Below are 23588 nucleotides of genomic sequence, written 5' to 3'. Positions count from 1 at the left end.
CCCAATCAATAAATGGTCAAAGGTTAAGAATATGCAAATTAAAACAACTCTGAGGTACCATCTCATACTTATCAGGTTGGCTAATGTGATAGAAAAGAAAAATTATAAATATTGGAGTTGTAGGAAAATTGGGATATTAATGCATTGTTGGTAGAGTTGTGAACTGATCCAGCCATTCTGAAGAGTAACTTGGAACTATGCCTACAGGGCTATAGAACTGAGCACATCCTTTGAACCAGCAATACTACTGCCAGGTCAGTATTCTAAGGAAATCATAAAAAAGAAAAAAGAACCCCATGTGCAAAAAGTGTTTGTAGCAACTCTTTTTTTGTGGTGGCAAAGATTTAGACATTGAGGGATGCCCATCAGTTGGGAAATGACTGAACAAGTTGTGGTATATGAATGTAATGAAATATTTTTATATTATAAGAAACGATAAGCAGGCAGATTACAGAAAAAATCTGAAAAGACTTACATGACCTGCTGTTGAGTGAAATAATCTGAACTAGGAGAACATTGTGCATGATAACAGCATTGCGTGAAGATAACTATAATACACTTAGCTTTTCTCAATTATGCAATGATCCAAAACAATTCCAAGTAATTTTTGATAGAAAATGCTGAAAATATCCAGAGAAAGAACTATGGAGTCCGAATGCATATTGAAGAATACTATTTTCACTTGTTTTTTGTTTTTTCTTTCTTGTGATTTTTAAACTTAATTCTGATTCTTTGTTCATAACATGGAAGTATGTTTAACATGATTGGACATATATAACCCATATCAGATTAGTTCTGTTTTTGGGAAGAGAGAGGGTAAGGAGAAAAAATTGGAACTCAAAATCTTATAAAAATGAATGTTGAAAATTACCTTTACATGTAATTGGTAAAATACTAATTGATCATTATGCTAATAAAATTCAGTATAATAGTATCTATCACATTTATTTATCATAATTTACTTATTTAAATAGTAGTTTTTTTTTAATTTTCAAAATATATACGAAGATAGTTTTCAACTTTTACATTTGTAAAACCATATGTTCCAATTTTTTCTCCCTCCCTTTTCTCCAACCCTCCCCTAGACAGCAAGTAATTCAATATGTTAAATATGTGCAATTTTTCTATATATATTTCCACAATTATCTATCATAATTTATTTATCCATTCCCTATTCCTCATTTTATGAGCTTCTAGCTGTAATTCTTATTCTTTGAGACCTCAAAAAGAGCTATAATTTTTTTGCACATTCTTAGAGGTTCTTTTGGTTAGGAATAATCCCTTCCTTAATGTATTCTCCCTGTAATTCTTCCTTGTCTCTTTTCCTCTTTCCTTCCTATTTCCTATTGAATGAAATGAAATTCTATAACTGTGTGTGTGTGTGTGTGTGTGTGTAGTCTCCTTTCTTCTGACTAGTTCGGAAGAGAGTGAAGTTCAAGTGTCAGTCGTGAACAATCTCTTCCTTAGTTCTTGTTTTTGTAGATAGCAACCTGCATACTCTTGTTATGTTAGATAATTTCCCCTAATCTTCCTTTCCTTTCTCCTGCAGTATATTCCTCTTCCCCTTTCTTTCCACTCTTTTATTAAAATCACCAAGATAGAACAATTCCTAGGCCTTATCTAACTGGATTTTTTTCTAGGAACTTTGATGATAATAAGATTCAGAGGAGATATTAATCATCTCTCCATATTTGAATATAAGCAGTTTATACTGATCTAGTCCTTTAACATTGTACATTCACATTCATACCTTTTTATATTTCTCTCTACTTTTTTCCCCCTAAAGGCAGTTAAGACTAAGTGACTTGCCCAGGGTCACACAGCTAATAAGTGTTAGGTTTCTGAGACTACATTTGAATTGAGATTCTCCTGACTCTAGGGCTGGTGCTCTATCCAATGCACCATCTAGTTGCCCCTGTTTCTCTTCATTTTTGTGTTTGAAAATCAAAAGTCTCTGTGGATATGGTCTTTCCACAATGTTTTGAAGCCCCCTGTTTCATTAGAGATCCATTTTTCCCCTACAACATTATAAATTTTGTTGGATAAGTTATTCTTGGCTGTAAGCCCATATTCTTGTCTTCTGCAACAACATATTCTAAGTTTTTTGTTTCTTTTTAGGGAGGCTAAATCTTATGTGACTCTGACTGTGGTTCCTTAGTATTTGAATTCTTTCTGGCTATGTCTAGCATTTTTTTCTTGATCTAGAAGCTCAGATTTTGGCTATGATTTTCCTGGGAGTTTTAATTTTGGGATTTTTTTCAGGAGGTGATTGGTTGTTCTATTTCTATTTTGCTCTCTGGTTCTACGAGATATGGGCATTTTAATATTTCTTGAAATATGATATCCAGGCTCATATTTTTATCATGATATTCAGATAGTACAGTGATTCTTAATTTTTTTCCTTCTCAATTTGTTTCCTAGGTTGGTAGTTTTTTTTACCATAAGACATCATACATTTTCTTCTATTTTTTTTAGCCTTTGACTTTGTTTTAATATTTCTTATTGCTTTATGATATTAATGGCTTCTATTTGCCCATTCTAATTTTCATGTTTGTTGCTTGGACAAGGTTTGGTAACTCTTGAGATAAGTTATTAATCTACTTTCCACTTCTTTCTTCCAGAGTTCTAATTTCTTTTTAATTTTCTTCCTCGAGTGCTCTCATTTCACTTATAAGCACTTTTTCAATTTTTAAAAAATTTAAAAATATTTTAACTTTAAAAAAATTCTTGCTTCCTTTCTCCCAGGAATTTTAGTTGAATTTGTTCCTAAGGTATATTTTCCTTTTAGGTCTTGCTTATAGATATTGAGAGATTATTCTTTTCTTCTAGATTTGTGTCCTGAGCTTCCTTGCCACCAAAATAGCTCATTATGTATTTTTTTTTTCATTTGTCCATTCTTTCAAACTACTTCGTGATTTGGAATTTGATATTAGGGCAAAGATATATGCCAATTATAGAGGCAAGGTCTGGGTTGGTCCTATTGCTACTTTCCTGAGTATTAAGTGCTATTGCAGGATCTCAGGGAAAGGCTGAGTACCTGCAAGCTTCAATGTCCCCCTCACTGGTCTGATCCAGGAAAAAGTCTGCTTACTGACCCCTCGTCTAAACTCTGTAACTTTCGGACCTGTGTTTGGGTTTGTACAAGAGTGAACTGCCACTGGATTCCTCCTCTATCAGTTAACTAGGAACTTCTGTTGGTTTAGATATAGAAGTGTAAGATTCCTTTTGGTCTGGACTTCCTGCATTGACTGGACTTCCCTCTCTATAGACTGATCTAGATATTAGAATTGAGCTACAGCTCTGTTCTTGGGGCTGAAATAAACTGTTATCACTAGCTTCTAAAGTGCTGTCTTTTTCCATATACTATCCATGACCTCCCTTCAAGAGAATATCAGGTTTTCTTATTCTGCCCTGGATCTGTAATCCAGAACTAGATTGTGGTCAACAGAACTGCCAGTTGGCAATTGTCACTGTCATAGCATCTTCTCTTGCCCTGATGTATAGCCTGTTTCTGAATGTGTGCCTAGTCCAACCCCAATCTTCAGTGTGCACAGACTTTCCTATCTGTCTTACTATGTTAAGCTGAGCAGGACAAAGAATTCACTGTGATTTTTTCTGGATTTTCCCATTAGGAATTGGGCTGGTACATTTTCTAGATCTGTTTGGAAGATTGGGGTGGGGGGAATGGGTGGGGAAGCACCCTGCAATACTCCCATTACTCTACTCTTTCAGTTATATATGATTGTTGATAACTTGCATTTCCCCTGAAAAGTACCTGTTCATACCCTTTAACCATTTGTCTATTGGGGAATGGCTTATGAAGTTGAATCAGTTCCATATATATCTTGGAAATGAAATCTTTATCAGAAAATAATTTTTGTTATAAACCAGTTTGTCTTCAAATTCCCACAGCATTTGATTTCTCAGAATATATTCTGAAGGTTGTCTGCTACCTGCCTAAAAACTGATAGTTATATATTCTAACTTTATTTTTCTTTGGATCCTTTCCTTCTTCCCGCTCTCATTATTTCATTTAGCATACTGACCTGGCCCAATATATGTCTCAACATCCAGGAGGTCTTCATCCTCACAATGTCAAGGTAAGTACTTTAGATAACAGGTTTCTCAGAAATAGAAGAATTTTGAAATGCATTCTCATTCTCAAAACAGGTCATGTCAATTCTCGTGAAACCAAACAAATGAGTAGAGGTCACTGTTATCCTTACCCAGTTTTAACCAAACTAGAACAAATATAAAATAGGCAATGGGAGATAATACTAGACAGTTAGGTTGGCATTGGATTAAGAAGGGACTTGACTGCCAACTAAGAACTTTTTACTTTGTGTTATAGAAAACAGGAGATTGTGAAGGTGTTTAGTTTCATTTTGTTTTTCAGTGACATGATCATCGACCTGTTTTGGAAGATTGATCTGGCACCAGTGCATAAAATGCACTGGAGGAGGGAAAGGACCAGTGACCAAAAATGGTGTCCAAAGTTCAAGAAAAGCTTTTGGATTTGGTGATTTTGTTAATAGTTGAAGGAGTAATTTCAGTAGAAAGGCTTTTGGTCTTGGTGACTGAATTTATTGGTGATGTTTAAGAGAGTAATTTTGGTAGAGTGGTGGGGACAGAAGCTAGATTGCAGAGGAATAAGGCAAGAATATGGGCTAAGAATGTGATGGCAGATAGAACATAGCTCTCTGTCTATACTAGCAAGGAAAGAGGAAGCGACATATTAGAGGGAAGGTTTTTTTTTTTTTTTTCCTTTTTTTCAATCAGGAGAAATTTGAATACATTATGGGCAGAAGTGAAAAGGACCAGAAAAGAAGAGATTGAAAATGCTGGAATAAGAGAGATTAATTGCTAGCATTCATAACCTATGTTCCAAACAGAAAATGAAGAAGGGCTGGGCCAGGAACAATACTATAGGTCCATTCTATGAGTTCTTTCCCTTTCCTTTTATTCTCTTTCTCTACTCTGTCCTTCTTTTCTTAACCTTTCCTACTCTGCCTCCTGGCTTCCTTGGCTTCTGTCATATCTCATCTTAATTCCCACTTTCTTGTAAGAGGCATTTCCACTGCTCCCCCACTTGATTTGAAAGTGCCTCTCATTTACACTCTCTATGTCTTATATGTCCGTAGTTGTGTAAATGTTGTTTCTCTTATTAGGACAGAATTCTTTGAGAGAAGGACCAAAATTTTGTCTTTTTTTTTTTTGCATCCCTAATGCTAAGCACTATTCTTGGTTAAAATATAGTAAATGCTTAAAAATATGTTGATTATTTCTTTCCTTCTTTCTTACTTTGCCTCTTCTTTATCCCATCCATTTAGTTTTCTTCTTCCTTTCACATTGAACTGTTTTATATTGAAGCATGTTTCTCTGCTATCCTTCTTTTTACCTCTTCTTCTATAGCTTCTTTTCATTACCTTTTTCACAGTCATTTATATTTTTGACACTTTTAATTCACTTCTGGTCCATCTTTACCCATCCCACTATTCTTTATATATACCAGGCATTGGCAAAGATCATGGAATTAGTGGTAATCTGGCATGGGGAGAGAGAGAACAAGGGAATTTTCACAGGACTGAATATTATGTGAACATGAAAAGCCAGCAAACCTGCTATAAGATAACTATTTCTCTGTAGGTAACCTATAGCAGGTAAGTTAAGTGTTTTTCCCAAAGCATATAGCATGTCTAATGGCTTATACATTTTTGGCTCTTGCTTCTGGGTCAGGGCACTCTATTCATTAACTTTGATTTCAAAGTCTTACATGCTACTGACAGCTGAGCACTGGACTTGGCATGTCTCTGAGATGCCTAGATTCCCTGATAGGATGGAAAAATTGATTCATCCATCCAATTGTGCCACTGTCTCCATGTCACCAGGAATGCGAGAGCTGGCACTTTCTTTTCAGAATTGTAGGAACATGTTCTGGGATGGCATAATCTCCTTAAACACCAGAGTTAGTTTTAAAATTCTCCATTGCCAGTGGCATTGGAAGAAATAGCAAAAGACACTTAGGATATTATATATTTTTTCCCCTTGTTGGCTTCTGTACTTGTGGAAAACTGATTGGAAGCTGATAACTTTTCTAATTCCCAGGCTCAATAAATAACCACATGAAACATTTCTCTGTTTGGTATAGAAATGATTTCTTTTCTCCTTTCCCCCTCTTAATTCATTTTTTTTTCTATGTCTCATTTTATTCCCCCCTCATAATGTCTCCTTTTCTTTTTAGTTTTCTTTTCTTTTAAATCCATCATCTGTGTTTTGAAATATGAACTTAGAATTGTTTAAAAAAATAGACAAAAAGATAACTGACTCCAGTTCCCAGACTATATTTGACTATGTTTTTCTCAGCCCATAGTCTGTTGTTTTAAAGATATCTAAAATACACTAAAATTTAAACCCTGGAGAACAATTTCCAGGTTAGCATTCAAGCTAAGTACAATACTGGGAAAGTCCTGCTTCTCTGGATTCTTCAGGTGATGCTTTTCTTTAGAAAAGTGATGACATACAGAAGTTAGGCTGAAAATTTAAAAATTAGCTCCTTATTAAGGAGTTAAGTCTGCCTCTTCCTCAACTTCCTGTTTCTGATAATGTCAGCATCATCTTCCCAAATCTCCCAGCCTTATTAAATAAGAATTCTATCTTGTTGCTTCTATTTTTACAATATTTCATATTTACCCTTGTCTCTTCTCTCAGTTCCTGAAACCTCTGCCTCTTCTCATCTTTAATAATATGTTTTTTTTTTTTAATCTGGGCCTCCTTTCTCTAGTCTTTTCCTTTCCAACTCATCCTTCATGTCATCATCTAAGTAATATTCTAATGCACAGATATGATCTCATGCATCCTTCTACTCAAAAACTTTTAGTGACTTACATATGCCTGCTGAGCAAAGAACAAACTGCCTGTAAAATGTTTTGAAAACCAGGGGTTCTACAATCTGCCTCTATTTTCTCTTTCTAGACTTATCTCATTTTGTTCACCTCAGTGTCCTATCTTTCATTACTTACTTGTCCCTAAGTCCAGAATCGAGCTTTCCCTTTCTGCCAGTCCATTGTCAGAACTGCAAAATCTTTGATTTGGAAGGAACTTCACAAACCATTTAGGCTGACCAAAGATTATATTAATAAATAATTTCCCAACAAAGATGCTACCTCTTCTATGAATTCTTCTGTAACTTCCTTTTACTCCATTATATAAAAGTGATGGGACTCACCTTCCTCAAATGAGAAAATAATACTGTCCAAATCTCTTTTTTTTTCACAGATTATCTTTTTCTATGTAACGTAGCTATTTATACATCCAACCTTTGACTCCTCCTTTCTCATTAAAATTTAAGCTTCTTGAGAGCAATGCTTATACTATTTGTACCTTTGTATCCCTGATTTATAATGCAGAGCCTTGCATTTAGTCAAATGCTAACAAGTGAATAGAAATTAATAAGGAAAAGCCAAAAAATTAGAATTATTTTTGGGTTTTTGTCATGGATGATCTTCTGCTACTTTTTGTATTTTAGTGTTTTTTTTCTCCCAAAGAATAATTTTACCATTCTCTTAGAAAACTGTTTTTGATTTAGAGTGGATATTAACATATGATAACATAAAACTGCTTAGGTATGAAGCTTATTCTTTCCAGCTCTTCATGTTTCAACTTTTGCGGGGCCTGGCTTATATCCACCATCAACACATTCTTCACCGAGATCTGAAACCTCAAAACTTACTCATCAGTTATCTTGGAGAACTCAAATTAGCTGATTTTGGTGAGTCAATCTCTCCTTCCCTGGGTCTCATTCTCATTTATGAACAATGATGCTTTTGTGTGCACATGTTTATTTATCCAATGCATTGCCTAGATCTTACCTTTGGAAACATGGGGCCCCAGGAGACATATTACTTAGTGAGCATATCAAAATTGTATATAGCATGAAAGAGATAGAGATGGAACTCCTTTAGTGTCAGTTCTCTAGTTAGAGGCTAAAAGTCGGAGTTGAGTCTATAAGACAATTTTCTTTATTTTAATAGTGGCAACAAGCCAAATGTATGAGAGTTTCAAGCTTGAAGGAGTTCCAAACTATAGTATTGTTGAGAGGCCCTCATCCACTGAAAATCATAAATCTAAGCTAAAATTCTAACTCACCGATAATTTGGGCATCTCATAGAAAGGGAGAATAAAGAAGTCAGCTCTGACTATATTGCTCCAAAATTATATTGTTGTATATCTGTCAAGGTCTGGGTACCTGTCTTAATAAAAGAACTAGTTCTAGTAGAGGCTATATGGATTTTTGGCATGTTTGCCAATTTTTAAATTTAAGTATTAAATTTAATTTAATTTAATAATTAAGTTAAGATTTTTCAATTTAACATTACAGAGCATTTCTTTTTCAGAAAAAGAGGTATTAAAGTGTTAGAGCCCCCTCTTGACCTTATATCTTTGTCTTATGTCTCAAATATGTCTACATTTTTTTTCTTTGTCCATTACAACCTGATTCATAGGGGAAGTATAGTGGTTGAAGAAAATCCCAAAATAGAATACTACCAGAATGATATATTATAAAAAGAAAAACTGATGAAATAAGGCAACTAGGTTTCTACAAATTAGAACTGTTGATTTATTTTTTGAGTTTGCTTTTTTATTTGTACTCTCGGTTCATTTGTTTGGTTCTGGGGCAAAATCAACTACCATGTTTCTATGGGACATGAGATATAATTACTTGTATGTATATGTGTGTTTTCTAATATGATCTGACAGGCCTTGCTAGAGCTAAGTCCATTCCCAGTCAGACATACTCTTCGGAAGTAGTGACACTCTGGTATCGTCCTCCAGATGCGTTGCTAGGAGCCACGGAATACTCCTCTGATTTGGATATCTGGTAAGATTGATACTAAGGCATTTAATGTCCCAAAAATATGCAAATGTAGTCTAATGCTTACCTGTAAAGTCTGGATCTATCATGGTATTATGTTTTTATATTTTTAATTCCTTAATGGCAAGAAGCATGTGGTCTTCTATAATCATTTATCATCTAAGAAAAATAAGAACTACACAGAAAAAATTAATCCATCAGAAGCTATTGGGGGAAAACACTACAAAGACAGCAAATTAAGAAACCCTTATTTTAGGTCCTAATTCTAAAATCACTGGTAATGAGATTTTGTATCAATCAATAAGTATTTGTTAAACACTATTTTGTATGTCACCTATTTTTTCTAACTGTTGGTTTCTTGATTTGAAAAGATGACATTATAATGCCTGCCTTCTTCTCACAGACAACATAGAAATGAATTTTCTCCATGCAGCAGTGGCAACTATTTTGGTGACTTTATTGTAGAACTGGGGAACTGGGGAACGTCATGATATGGAGTGTTGAGTTCAGGACATTAAAAGCTGTCTCTGTAGATTAATATTTTAAGATCATTTGTATTGCACACCCAGAACTATCCTAGCCATTTAAAGTTCTCTCTTTTGGTCATATTATGATTTGGAGTTGCAATCAATTTCTCATAAGAAAAACAATTACAATGTTTGTGGGCTTTTTTTTGAGTCCCTTGGGAGAACAATATTAGAGAAACACAAGACATTATTGATATTACTCATAAATATAAATCTTTCTGTTGTTCATTCACTTTAGTTGTATCCTACTCTTTGTGATCCTATTTGGAGTTTTCATGGCAAAGATATTGTAGTGTTTTGCCATTTCCTTCTCCAGCTCATTTTACAGATAAGAAAAGTGAGGCAAATGGGGTGACATGATTTGTTCAGGGTCACAGAACTAGGAAGTGTCTGAGGCCAGATTTGAATTCAAGATAAGTCTTCCTGACTTCAGGCTCAGCACTTTATCCACTGCACCACCTGGTCTCCCAGAGACTTGAAAAGGACTGCAGAAATGCTACACCGTTGCCTCTGATGATACTGATTAATCAACATCTCAATATAATTTCACGAAAGATAATCTGATATTCAAATATCAGATGCATCCATCAGTTGGTACTGCTCTCCAATGACATTTCCAAGATTTCTTTGGCACTTTGGAATTTTGTACTACTGCCAAAATGTAACTAATAATTATACATTAAGTAAAATGAAAGTGCAGAGAATGACTAGGAAGTAAAACAGCTAAGATGCCCTCCACCAGTGAGTTCTGTGGCATCATTGTCCCTGAATAATGAAAATGAATTTGAAAAGTAGAAATTCCAGTCCTTATTTCTTAGTACTTTTATCTTCCTCCACTAAACTCTTACCTCAATGCCTCTTTGTGGCTTAAGCTTGACCCTGAGATTTCTAGAGTTATCATAGAAGTTCAGCACTGGCAGGTCCTACTTAGCTGGAAAGACTTAAATTCTGGGTCTACCCAGGAATAGTATTTGCTTATCCTCTGAATGTCAGGGTAAAGAAATATTATTCATTATTTTCAGAGGGTCTCATCCTCAGAATGTTATCCACTTGCTGTTAGCTGTTTAGGACCATACCAACTCATGAAGATTAAAAGCCCATTTACTGAATTATAGAAAGACTATAATTTGCATCCACGGATGATGAAATCACAGACTCTAGAAGTGTTGAAGTTTTGTTATCATCTAGCATCATTATTATTATTATGCCCCTATAATGTGACAGCGCCTATATTGAGGCAATTAGAAGATGCAGTGAAATCAGGAAATCTCATCTTCCTGAATGCAAAGCTAACTGTTTACCTGAGATTCTTCATTTGTAAAATGAGTTGAGAAGGAAATAATAAACCATTCCAGCATTTTTGCCAAGAAAACCCTAAATGGTATCATGAAGAGTTGAATATGACTGAAAAAGAATTGAACAACATAATGTGTCAAATACAATGTGGGACTAGAAAAATCAACATTTTTCTAATAAATTTATTGTATTAAAACTCTATTAACAGGGCAATCACAGGATACTAGATTTAAGTTAAGATCTTTTACTGTGGGGAGAGTGTGAGTCTGGGTGAGAAAGGACTTGAGAGGAATGGAGAAAGAAGAGAATTGCTAATTGAAGGAAAGGGAAAAAAACCTAATCCTATTCTACAAGGCCATGTAATCCCCATGGAATTTAAATAGAATTCCATTTGCAAAGGCTTATGACAGTGGGTGTTAACTTTTTTGTCTTAAAAAAACTAATTTTAATAAGAAGTGCTTTTTAAAAGTTATTTCATAGCAGCATTGTCAGTGGTGGGGTATTTGTAAATTTAACAGGTTAATAGATTGTAGAAAATATTTAATCATACATAAGTAGGTTTTACTAACACTCCCAGAATTCTTTAATCCTCTAGTACCTTTCTCTCTTTTTGATACCCTTTTCAGGCCCTAAAAGATCCAATTAGGAAGCTTTAACAAGGATAACAGTATTTTAGGAAGATTACATTGAGTTTTAGGGAATATTTTTGCTTTGGAATACAAAATTCTCTACACATAGTTGATTTTAGGCAGCTACTGAACTTTTTGAAAAATATTAGATTGTCTGTTATGTATATGTTATATACAATTAAGCCTTTTACAGTTATGCAAGCTTTCAAAAGTAAAGGGAAAATAAGGAAAAAAAAGGAAGAAAAGCAGTACCATTTATTGTTTGAAATACTTTGCCATTTACAAATATTGTGCGATTTCAAATTCATTTCAATACCAAAAAAAAAAAAAAAAGAAGAAGAAGAAGAAGAAGAAATATTAATTCCTCTTTTTCCAGAAACAACTTAGCATATGCTACATGTACTTAGCAGGGTGGAGGTGGAGGGGCAATAAGGGAGGGTAAAATGTGGAGACTAAAACACCTAAAATGCTTCCTCCCTTTTGAATTTGACTTAGGAATTTAAGGAGTGTTGCTCCCTTTTAATGAAAGATTTATTCAGTGAGACTAAAGAGAAATTTAAGAACATAGCAAAGAATTTCTGAGTTATTATCTTTTGCTGAAGGTAAAAGTACAAATGAAGCACCAAAGAACTCAATGCATTTCTTCCTGCTGGAAAGATTTATTGTTGGATGCCAGCTAACATTTTATCTGTCCCTTACCCTAGAAGTAAGTAGATCTATAGAACAGAAATTCTCTGAGAAGCCTTGAAGATATGAAGAGCTAGGAGAGCCACTGAAATGAAAATTCCAGAAGAGAAAGAAGGTGGAGAGGAGAAAAAGAAGAAGGGGAAAGATTAAAAAAAAAAAAAAAAAAAAAAAAAAAAAAAAAAAAAAAAGGGAAAAGAAAAGAAGGAAAAGAAAAGCATGAGAAAGAAAAAAAATGGGTAAAACAAGGAGGAAAAAAAGGGAAGAAGGAAGAGGAAAAAAGAGAAAGATAATGAAAATGATGAAGAAACCTTTGTGATACTATATTTGGACTTAATTTTTTGTAATATTTAGTATGGAACTATTGAGAAAATGTATGATAGATATATTTTTTTAGACTGGAAAGTTTAACAGAAATTTGTTAAAAAAAAACTAAAATTGTTGTGAACAAGTAAAAAATAATAAAGGTAGAGTATCTAATAATCTCTGGGGAAAAATAAATCTAAAAAATGAAGGCAAATGTAAATTTTCATGCCAGAGTATTGAGGAAATCTTTTCTATAATCTCCTTTGGAACTTTTCCAGTGCTAAAATATAATTGTTAGATATAGTTTAGATTTTGATGTAATCATCTGCATTTTTGGAATTATATGTAATATAGGGTATCCCCAAAGTCTTGGTGTTTTAAACTGTTTTAAAAGGTTTTAAACTGCTTCTAAAGCTTAAAAATGGTACTTTGAGGATATCCTATATATAAGGATAGACTAAATCAATGATACCTTGAGACTATGAGATAGTGCTTCCTGAGGTGTCAGATCTCTTGGCTGATGGAAAACATTATCTTCGACATGACTCTCCCCACCAAGAACCAAAAGCTTGTGACTATTTACTTGTTGAAAATGGAAAAAATATCAAACATTAATATCATATCTCACCAGTACAAACAACTCCATGTTTGGCAGTACCTGAATAACTAATTTCATGGTGTCAAATATCTGGATGAAAAGTGAAAAATCAAATAGTTCCAGAAAAAGCACAACAAACCTAGTGAGTTTAAAATTTTTAATTGGATTAAGGAACACTATAACAAAAGAGCCTCATGAATAGTTCCTAGCAGTTACCTTCATGAGAAAGTAATATTAAAAGGCAACAAACCTCTCCTAGACATGCAACAAAAATCTCTTGAGGATTAAAAAGAACCCAAGTTTAAGCCCTAGACTGATGCATATGTGTTTATTTGAGTCTTGTTCAAATGTCTAAGGATTAATTCCTGTAGTCAATCACCTGAATCCTCTTTCCCCGTATCACTCAGAAGATTCAGAAGAAGAAGAACTCGAATTAATAATAAAAATATTCCAGTGACTTTTGGCCTATTGGAAACATTTTTTATTATAACTAACCAGAACGGGTATGATCTCTTTAGGATATAAGCCTGCTCGATCCCTGCTCGATCAAAGTATGCACAGTTTGATAGTCCTTTGGGCATAGTTCCAAATTGCTCTCCAGAATGGTTGAATCAGTTCACAACTCCACCAACAATATATTAGTGTCCCAGTTTTCCCACATCCCTTCCAACATTCATCATTATCTTTTCCTATTATTTTAGCCAATCTGAGAGGAGTGTAGTGGTAACTCAGAGTTGTTTTAATTGCATTTCTCTGATCAATAATGATTTAGAGCATCTTTTCATAAGACTAGAAATGGTTTTAATTTTTTCATCTGAAAATTGCCTGTTCATATTCTTTGACAATTTATCAATTAAAGAATGGCTTGAATTCTTATAAATTTGAGCTAATTCTGTATCTGTTTTAGAAATGAGACCTTTATTAGAACCCTTTAATGTAATTTTTTTTCCCTCAGTTTATTGTTTCCCTTCTAATTTTGTCTGCATTGGTTTAAACAGTTTGCTTTTCTTCTCAGAAATTGAATAATTAAAAAATGTATTATTGCTGTTTTTGTTATTGTAGTTACATATTGTAGTTACATATTCCTAGCTGTTTTTTTTTCTAAAGAATTCTCTAAAACATGAACTTTCAAGGGACATAAGTCCTTTATTATCAAGGAACAACTATTTTTCTTCACTTAATAATAATAAAGAATTTAAATTATAATTAAAATAATAATAAAGAATTTTTAAAATGGAGAAGGAGGTTGGTGAAGAGTGGAAGCAAAATTCAGCGAAACTAGTCAACATATAAACACACCTTATTACCCATGTTCTACTCCTATAATCCCCACCTTCGTGAAGAAGGGAGAAAAGTACTCTTTTTCATCTTTTTTGGAGCTACATTTTGTCATTATAATCACATTACTTTCTGTTTTAGAGTTTTTTGATATGGTAGGGGTATTTCTGTCCATTTACATTGTTGTAGCTTTGTCTGTATTGTTCTCTAGATTCCACTCACCTCACTTTGCATTGCTTCATAGAAATGTCCTTCACTTCTACAAATTCATGATAGTCATCTTTTCTTACAGAACCTTAATTTGTTTACCATAATTGCTATTTGTCCAAAATTTCTAACAATAGGTAGTCTTGAATAACTGTCTGAAATTTTGTTAGGAGAACATGCTATAAAATGTTATATGTTATAAAAATGTTTGTTTTATACTATAAATTTAAAATAAATATTTTTTAAAGGAGAAAGGAAGAGCTGAGGGAAATAGGAAAATTGTCTTTAAGTATTTTAAGGGCTGTTCTGTAGCAGAGGGATTATACTTGTTCTGTTTGGCCCCAGAGGGCATAACTAAGAGAAATGGGTAGAATTAGGACAGTACTGAATTAATTTGTGGTAAAGAAGAATTTTATAAGTAGAGCTATTCAAAATTGGAATGGGTTACCTCAAAGGAAGTGGGTTCTTCCTTACTAAAAGTCTTTAAGGAAGGGTCAGGTAACCTCTTATCAGATGTGTTATAGAGAGACTTTCCATTTCAGGATGGAACGAACTTGACTTCTGAGATCCCTTCCAACTCTGACATCCTGGAATTTATGTATTGTCCTCAGAGGTACCAAATTCACCTTTTTCTCTTTTCTAGGGGTGCAGGCTGCATTTTTATTGAAATGCTCCAGGGCCAACCTTTATTTCCTGGAGTTTCTGATGTCATTGAACAACTAGAGAAGATCTGGGCGGTAAGAAAAAAATATATCCTATTCCTAGGGGAAAACCTAAGTTTCAAACTTTGGACCAAATTTACCCTTAGTAGGATTGTATTTAAGGTATGGTTGTATATAGGGCTTGATTAAGAGTATGGCATGCATGCATTTTATGTTAAATGAGCCTGTGATTGGTAGATCCCTTGAATCTGGGAATTCTAAGCTAAAGCTGATCAGGTGTCACACTGTGTCATTAATATGGTGAACCTATGGGAGCATAGATGGAGGGAAGAACCAGGGAGTGGAAAATGACCTGATTGGAAATGGAGCAGGTCAAGGTTTCCATGCCAATCAAAGAAGAGCTGCTACACTTCCAGCTTGGGTAAACTAGGGAAAACCAGTCTGAAATAAATGAATGGCAACTGTCATATATGCAACAATTATAAACCTTCTAAGAGTAAGGTCACTGTATTCCTATTGTGATCTTACAGTGGTCCATGAACCTTCCTTATTCTTGAAGGTCAGGTCTTCCTGTTTTCTTTCATTACTTCAACTCGTGATTTTTCTCCCAGAACTAATTTTTTTGCTATAGAATACTACCCAGCCTCTTTCCCCAGCATTTGTACCACCCATTAAAATTCACACACATTCACACCATTGCCTGTATTCAGAAATGCTTCCTGTTTATTAAATACAAGGATTTGAATTTAGTAAAAATGTGCTATTTATTGTAATTCTATTGGCCTAATATTTTCCCCTCAATTGGTGTTATATACAACTTAGGGAAAATAGATTTATTTAAATGGTCAAATGTTTTATATTAGATAATTTCTGCCAGGTTATTTAGGAACTTGATAAGGAGGCAGCCAACTTTTGAGTAGTCATCTTGATTATGAATATTACCTGGAGTTTCCCAACAGAGTTTGTTATCTTAGAGCCTTTCAATTTCTTTAGCACTTTGCTTCTCAATGTTATTTAATGCCTCTAAAGTTTTGTCTTTTGAAGAACAATACATTTTTAAAAATAGTATTTTAATTTTTTCTCTTAATTATATGTCAAGACAGTTTTTAGCATTCAGTTTTGCCAGATTTTAAGTTGCAAATTTTTCTTCTTTCCTTCTTTCCTTTCCCTCTTCTGAAAATGGCAGGTAATTTGATATCATTTATATATGCTATTATGTGAAACATAATAACATATCAGTCACAGTTGTGGAAGAAGAAACAGCTCAAAAGGGGGGAAAACCTATGAAAAAGAATAAAGCGAAAAACTTATGCTTCCGTCCGCATTCAAAGTCCATCATCTCTTTATCTGGATATACATAGCATTTTCCCTCATGAGTACTTTTACTTGTCTTGGATCATTGTGTTGCTAAGAAGAGCTAGGTCATTCATAGTTGATCATTCACACAATGTTGCTGATATTATGCACAATGTTTTCCTTGTACTGCTCATTTAATTTCATATTAATTCAGAGAAGTCTTTTCAGGTTTTTCTGAACTCTGCTGGTTCATCATTTCTTATTGTATAATAGCATTCCATTAAATTTATATATCATAACTTGTTCAGCCATTCCCCAATTGATGGGCATCCCCTCAATTTCAAATATTTTGCCACCATAAATACTTTACTATAGGTCTTTTCCCTTTTTTATGATCTCTTTGGGATACAGACCTAATAATAATATTGCTGGATCAAAGGGTATGTTTGCCCTTTGAGTATAGTTCCAAATTGTTCTCCAGAATAGTTGGATCAAGTTTACAACTCCATCAACAGTTTTCCCATATCCTTTCCAAAATTTATCATTTTCTTTTTGTCATACTAGTCATTGTGATAGATGTGAGGTGATATCTCAAATTTGATTCAATTCACATTTCTCTAATCAAAAATTATCTAGAGAACTTCTTTATATGCCTGAGGATAAATAGCTTTGATTTCTTTATCTGAAAATTGCCTGTTCATATCCTTTGACCATTTATCAATTCTTATAAATTTGACTCAGTTCTCCACATATTTGAGAAATGAAGTCTTTATCAGAGATATTTGTTATAAAGATTGTTTCCCAACTTTCTGCTTTTCTCCCAATCTTAATTGCATTGGTTTTGTTCGTGCAAAATAATTTTAATTTAATATAATCAAAATTATCTATTTTACATTTTATAATGTTCTCAATCTCTTGTTTGGTTGTAACTTAATTAACTTAGGTTTAAAAATTTGGATGCTACATCATGTACATATATGTTTACTATTGACATTGCTTCATTGTCTATGCTACTTTACTATCTCTTTTACTTAAGTTATTTTTGCCTTTTCTTTCTCTGATTTCAAGACAGATGAAGCATAATAGATTTTGCTCTAGTCCTTTACCTTTAGTCTATGTGTGTGTGTCTCAATTTCAGGTATATTTCTTATAAACAACATATTATAGGATTCTGGTTTTTTATTCACTGTACTATCAGCTTCTGTTTTTTGAAAAAGTTTATCCCATTCACATTCACAGTTACAATGACTACCTATGTATTTCCCTCCATCTTATTCTTTGTCCTTTCTCTCCTTTCATCCTTTTCCTCCTCACCAGTTTTTTGCTTCTATCACTTTCCCCTGATCTACCCTCTCTTTCATCAGCACCCCTCTCCCTTACTTAATCTTCTCCCCCTCCTACTTCCCTGTCAGGCAAAATAGATTTCTATATTCAACTGATTGTGCATATTATTTCCTCTTTGATCAAATACTGATTAGAGTAAGGTTGAAGTGATCACCTTGCCATCTTCTCCTCCATTGTAGTAGATCTTTTGTACCTCTTCATGAGAAATAATTTACACCATTCTGTTTCTCCCTTCCTTCTGTCCCCATGCACTCTTTTCCACTCCTTAACTTTTGTTATGCCATTCCCTCAAATTCACCTTATACTTTGTCAATGAATATTCCTTCTAGCTGTATTATTCATAACACAGTTTTTAAGAATTACAAATATCATCTTCCCCTGTAGGGATGTAAACAGTTAAGCTCTATTGAATTGTTTATGTTTTCTTTTCTCTTTTTACTTGTTTATGCTTCTCTTGGGTTTTGATATTGGAAGTCACATTTTTTATTTTGTTCTGATCTCCTATGATAGTTTTAAATCCTTTTATTTCACTGAATAACCATTTCCTTCTCTTTGATGTATTATGTTTAATTTTCTGAATTAAATGATTCTTGGTTATAGTCCTAGCTTCTTTGCTTTCACAATATCATGCTCCATAACCTCCAGTCCTTTAATGTTGCAGCTGCCAAGTATAATCTAATTGTGACTCCTCAATATTTGAATTGTTTCTTTCTGGCTGCTTGTAGTATTTTTTTCTTGATAATTCTGAAATTTGGCTAAAATGTTCCTTGGAATTTTTATTTTGGGATCTCTTTCCTGAGGCGATCAGTGAATTCTTTGCTCTCTGGTTCTAGGACATCATAGTAGCTTTCCTTGATAATTTCTTTCTTTCTTTTTTTAATTAAGCTTTTTATTTACAAAACATATGCATGGGTAATTTTTCAACATTGATTTGCAAAACCTTTTGTTCCAAATTTTCTCCTCCTTCCCCCACCCCCTCTCTTAGCTGGAAGGTAGTTTAATACATTTTAAATATGTTTAAATATATGTTAAATTCATTATATGTATACATATTTATACAGTTATCTTGCTGTACAAGAAAAATCAGATCAAGAAGGAAGAAAAAAAACTAAGAAAGAAAACAAAATGCAAGCAAACAACAGAGAGAGTGAGAATGCTATGTTGTGGTCCACACTCAGTTCCCATAGTCCTCTCTCTGAGTGTAGATGGCTCTCTTCATTACTGAACAAGTGGAACTGGTTTGAATCATCTCTTTGTTGAAGAGAGCCACATCCATCAGAGTTGAGTGTCATATAGCATTGTCATTGCTGTGTATAATGATCTCCAGGTTATGCTCATTTTATTTAGCATCAGTTCATCTAAGTTTCTCCAGGCCTCTCTGAAATCATCCTGCTGGTTGTTTCTTACAGAATAATAATGTTCCATAACATTTATATACCATAATTTATTCAGCCATTCTCTAATTGATGGGCATCCACTCAGTTTCCAGAAGGGCTGACACAAACATTTTTTTACATGTGGGTCCCTTTCCCTCCTTTAAGATCTCTTTGGGATATAATCTCCATAGTAACACTGCTGGATCAAAGGGTATGCACAGTTTGATAAATCTTTGAGCAGAGTTCCAAAATGCTCTCCAGAATAGTTGAATCCATTCATAATTCCACCAACAATGTATCAGTGTCCCAGTTTTCCCACATCTCCTTCAACATTGGTTATTATTGTTTCCTGTCATCTTAGCCAATCTGACAGGCATGTAGTGGTATCTCAGAGTAGTCTTAATTTGCATTTCTCTGATGGATGGTGATTTGGAGCATCTTTTCATATGACTACGAATAATTTTAATTTCTTCATCTGAAAATTGTCTGTTCATATCCTTTGACCATTTATCAATTGGAGAATAGCTTGAACTATTAAAAATTTGAGTCAATTTTCTATGTATTTTAGAAATGAGATCTTTATCAGAACCTCTGAATGTAAAAATGTTTTCCCAGTTTATTGCTTCTCTTCTAACCTTTTCTGCTTTAGCTTTCTTTGTACAAAAACTTTTTAATTTAATATAATCAAAATTATCTACTTTGTGATCAATAATGATCTCTAATTCTTCTTTGGTTGCAAATTCCTTCCTCCTCCACAAATCTAATAGGTAAACTATCCTGTGTTCTTCTAATTTGTCTATAATATTATTCTTTATGTCTAGATCATGAACTCATTTTGACCTTATCTAGGTATACAGTGTTAGGTGTGAGTCAATGCCTAGTTTCTGCCATAATAGTTTCCAATTTTCCCAGCAGTTTTTGTCAAATAGTAAATTCTTATCCCAAAAGTTGGGGTCTTTGGGTTTGTCAAATACTAAATTGCCATAGTCATTGACTATTTTGTTCTGTGAACCTAAACTATTCCACTGATCAACTGCTCTATTTCTTAGCCAGTACCAAATAGTTTTGATGACTGCTACTTTATAATATAATTTTAGATCAGGTACAGCTAGGCCACCTTCATTTGCTTTTCTTTTCATTAATTCCTTTGAAATTCTTGACCTTTTGTTCTTCCATATGAATTTTGTTGTTATTTTTTCTAGGCCAGTAAAATAGTTTCTTAGGAGTTTGGTTGGTATAACACTAAATAAATAGATTAGCTTAGGTAGTATTGTCATCTTTATTATATATGCTCGACCTATCCAAGAGCATTTGATATTTTTCCAATTGTTTAAATCTGACTTTATTTGTGTGAAAAGTGTTTTGTAGTTTTGCTCATATAGTTTCTGACTTTCCCTTGGCAGATAGATTCCCAAATATTTTATACTAACAACAATTATTTTCAATGGAATTTCTCTTTATCTCTTGCTGTTGGATTTTGTTAGTGATGTATAAAAATGCTGATGATTTGTGTGGATTTATTTTGTATCCTGCAACTTTGCTAAAGTTAGTGATTTCTTCTGATAGTTTTTTAGTTGATTCTCTAGGGTTCTCTAAGTATACCATCATATCATCTGTGAAGAGTGATAATTTGGTTTCCTCGTTACTTATTCTAGTTCCTTTCATCTCTTTTTCTTCTCTTATTGCCAAAGCTAGCATTTCTAATACAATACTGAATAGTAATAGTGATAGTGGGCAACCTTGTTTTACCCCAATCTTATTGGGAATGGTTCTAGTTTATACCCATTACACATAATGCTTACTGATGATTTTAAATAGATTCTACTGACTGTTTTAAGGAAAATGACATTTATTCCTATATTATCTAGTGTTTTCTAATGGAATGGGTATTAGATTTTATCAAATGCTTTTTCTGCATTTATTGTGATAATCATATGGTTTTTGTTAATTTGATTATTGATATAATCAATCTAAGCTCATTTTTTTTCATGATGGTTTTCAGGGAGTCCAATAATCTTTAAATTGTTTCTCCTAGATCTATTTTCCAGGTCAGTTTTTTCCCAAGTAGGTATTTTACATTTTTTCCTATTTTTTCATTTTTTTTTTTAAATTTTGCTTGACTGATTCTGATATCTCATTGAGTCATTCTTTCCATTTGTTCAGTTCTGAATTTTAGTGAATTATTTTCTTTATTTAGTTTTTTTTACTTCTTTTCATATTTGTCTAATTGAATTTTTAAATGAATTGTTTTGTTATATGGAATTTTTTTTCCATTTTGCCAATTCTGTTTTTTTAAGGAGTTATTTTTTTTTCTGCTTCACAAATTCTGTTTTTCTGGGAGTTGTTTTCTTTTTCCATTTCATCAAATCTATCTTTTAATGAGTTATATGCCTTTTCTTGCAAAGTTTTGATTTCTTTTCCCATTTTTCTAGCTTTCTTTTAAGATCCTTTTAAATTTCTTCTAAGAGAGCCTTGCATTATGGGGACCAGCTTATATCACCTTTGGGAGCTTCATCTGAAGACAATCTGCTTTAAGTCTCCTCAGGGTTTGAAATCTGTTCTTCTCTTTCACCATAAAAACTGTCTATGGTGAGAGTTCTTTTTGTTTTTTTTACTCATTCTTTTTTTTTTTTTTTTTTTTTTTTTTTTTTTTTTTTTTAATTGGGATCTGCTTTTAGGGCAGGGGAGGTTTTCCAAATTTCCTCTATAAGCAGCAGCAACTTTCTCTACTAGCAGCTATGGCTGTGTTGAGTCTGACTTGACTCACTCCTGGTGCTGAGGGGGTATGGCCATGTCCCATGAGATTCTGGCATTTCAGGGTTCACTATTTACCTTTTGTGTTTGTGTTGGATGTTTTATAATGTCTCTGATGATCTACTGGCTTGCAACTAGGTAAAGTAGCCAACACTGCTGTCGATTCCTCCCCATAGATTCTCCAACCCAAGGAATCTGCACCACCCTGGAACTTTGTGCTGTCTGCACTGGCATATGTGCTCAGCCTGCTTGTTCTTGGCCCACATCCCTCCAGTTCCAATTGAAATAGATCTTTTCTTGTGATCTTGAAAATTATATTCTTCTGGTAATTTGTTACACTCCCAATATTCATTGATTCTGCCATCCCAGAACTTATTCAGAGGCTGGATTTGCTAATTAGTCTGAGGATTGTAGGAGAAGGTCCCTCTCCTCCTTATTGTTCTCTCTGACATCTTGGCTCTGCCTCCATAAAACTCCTTGATAATTTCTTGAAAGATGTTATCCAAACCAGTATCAGGTGGTGAAGCCTTCTGCTGAACGCACAGCCTACCTCCTGTACTATTGCCGAGTTGACCTGCTCTAAAACTTTTCTCTGTGCTGTGTGTGCAAGATACCTGCTTTCTACAATACCAACACTTACTAACTTTTTTCCCTCTCTCTAATGGCTCTATTGAGTGAAACTTTATTTCTCCTTTACAACTATGGGATAGAATGGAAAAGAAATTAACTCCCTTGGAGTTTGTGCACAGCATAGTTTATGTTGATTTTTTAACTTCCAAATCAAAATCATTTGGTTGAAAGACTGTTGCTTGATTTAAAAAGTACAAAAGCCCCTTTATTTCTGAATAATGCTGATTTCCTGTGGTGATAAAGGGGGATTTGCATCTAATTCCCAGTTTAATTGCCTAGTAGAAGAAATCCTGTACCAGCAACAAAACTTGTGAATTTCTGTGAGAATGAATTTTATCTTTCCTTGTAAAAGTGAAAAACTTTTTAAAATACCTTCTCCTCCCTACCCCCTTTGGTTTTTGATAAAAGATAAAAATATAAACCAGTCCTTAGAGGAGAAAGAGTTCTTACTTTGAAAGAAAATGTACAGAAAGAACAAAAAATAAAGTTGCTGGTTCTAAATAGGAAAATAATTTTTAATAATTATGCGATGGGAAACTGCTGAAGTATACATTGCAGATCAACTATTTGGAGTTAAGATGTTAGCTAAATAGATGGGTGATTATAACTTTATTGCTATTAAAGATTTCAAACTGCATTTATGCTTCTGTGTACACAAGATTTAAAAATGGGCAAAATAATGAGAGTTGATATTTCTTTGTCTGCTTTGTTTAATTTTGCTGTCTGCTCTTCTCTAATGTTGAGTTTCTAATTGTACACAGTTTAGTGATATCTAGAAACATAAAGTTGTCACCCATCAATAAAAATCACAAAGTTGATTAAAAAAAAAAAAAAAGAAAGATGTTATCCAGTTCATCCTTTTGATTATGGCTTTTCAGGTAGTACAGTGGTTTTGATATTATCTCTATTGGATCTATTTTCCAAAATTATTTTACCCCCCAAAAATTTTCATTTTCTTTCATTTTTTCATTCCTTTGAAAGTTTTATTTGCTTGTTTTTTTTTGTTTTGTTTTGTTTTGTTTGTTTGTTTGATCCTTGATGTCTCAGAGTCATTAATCTTCTATTTGTCCAATTCTAACTTTTATGATATTGCTTTTTTAAATTTGCTTTTGTACTTTCTTTTCTATTT

The 23588-nt window shown here is 33.5% G+C and overlaps 1 protein-coding gene across 1 annotated transcript in view; it reads left to right on the top strand.

Moving 5' to 3' along the window:
- Positions 1–23588, top strand: part of CDK15 (cyclin dependent kinase 15) — a 99917-nt gene that overhangs the window by 21292 nt on the left and 55037 nt on the right. The window contains exons 6-9 of the mRNA XM_074299044.1: positions 4038–4100; positions 7645–7768; positions 8758–8878; positions 15041–15134. Of these exons, the coding sequence (XP_074155145.1) occupies positions 4038–4100; positions 7645–7768; positions 8758–8878; positions 15041–15134 (402 nt within the window). The remainder of the gene's footprint in view (positions 1–4037; positions 4101–7644; positions 7769–8757; positions 8879–15040; positions 15135–23588) is intronic.

This window comes from Sminthopsis crassicaudata, chromosome 3 (assembly GCF_048593235.1).
Source record: "Sminthopsis crassicaudata isolate SCR6 chromosome 3, ASM4859323v1, whole genome shotgun sequence".
Classification (NCBI taxonomy): domain Eukaryota; kingdom Metazoa; phylum Chordata; class Mammalia; order Dasyuromorphia; family Dasyuridae; genus Sminthopsis; species Sminthopsis crassicaudata.
Note: the sequence above shows the minus strand (reverse complement) of the source record. Positions and strands in the feature narration are given on the sequence as shown.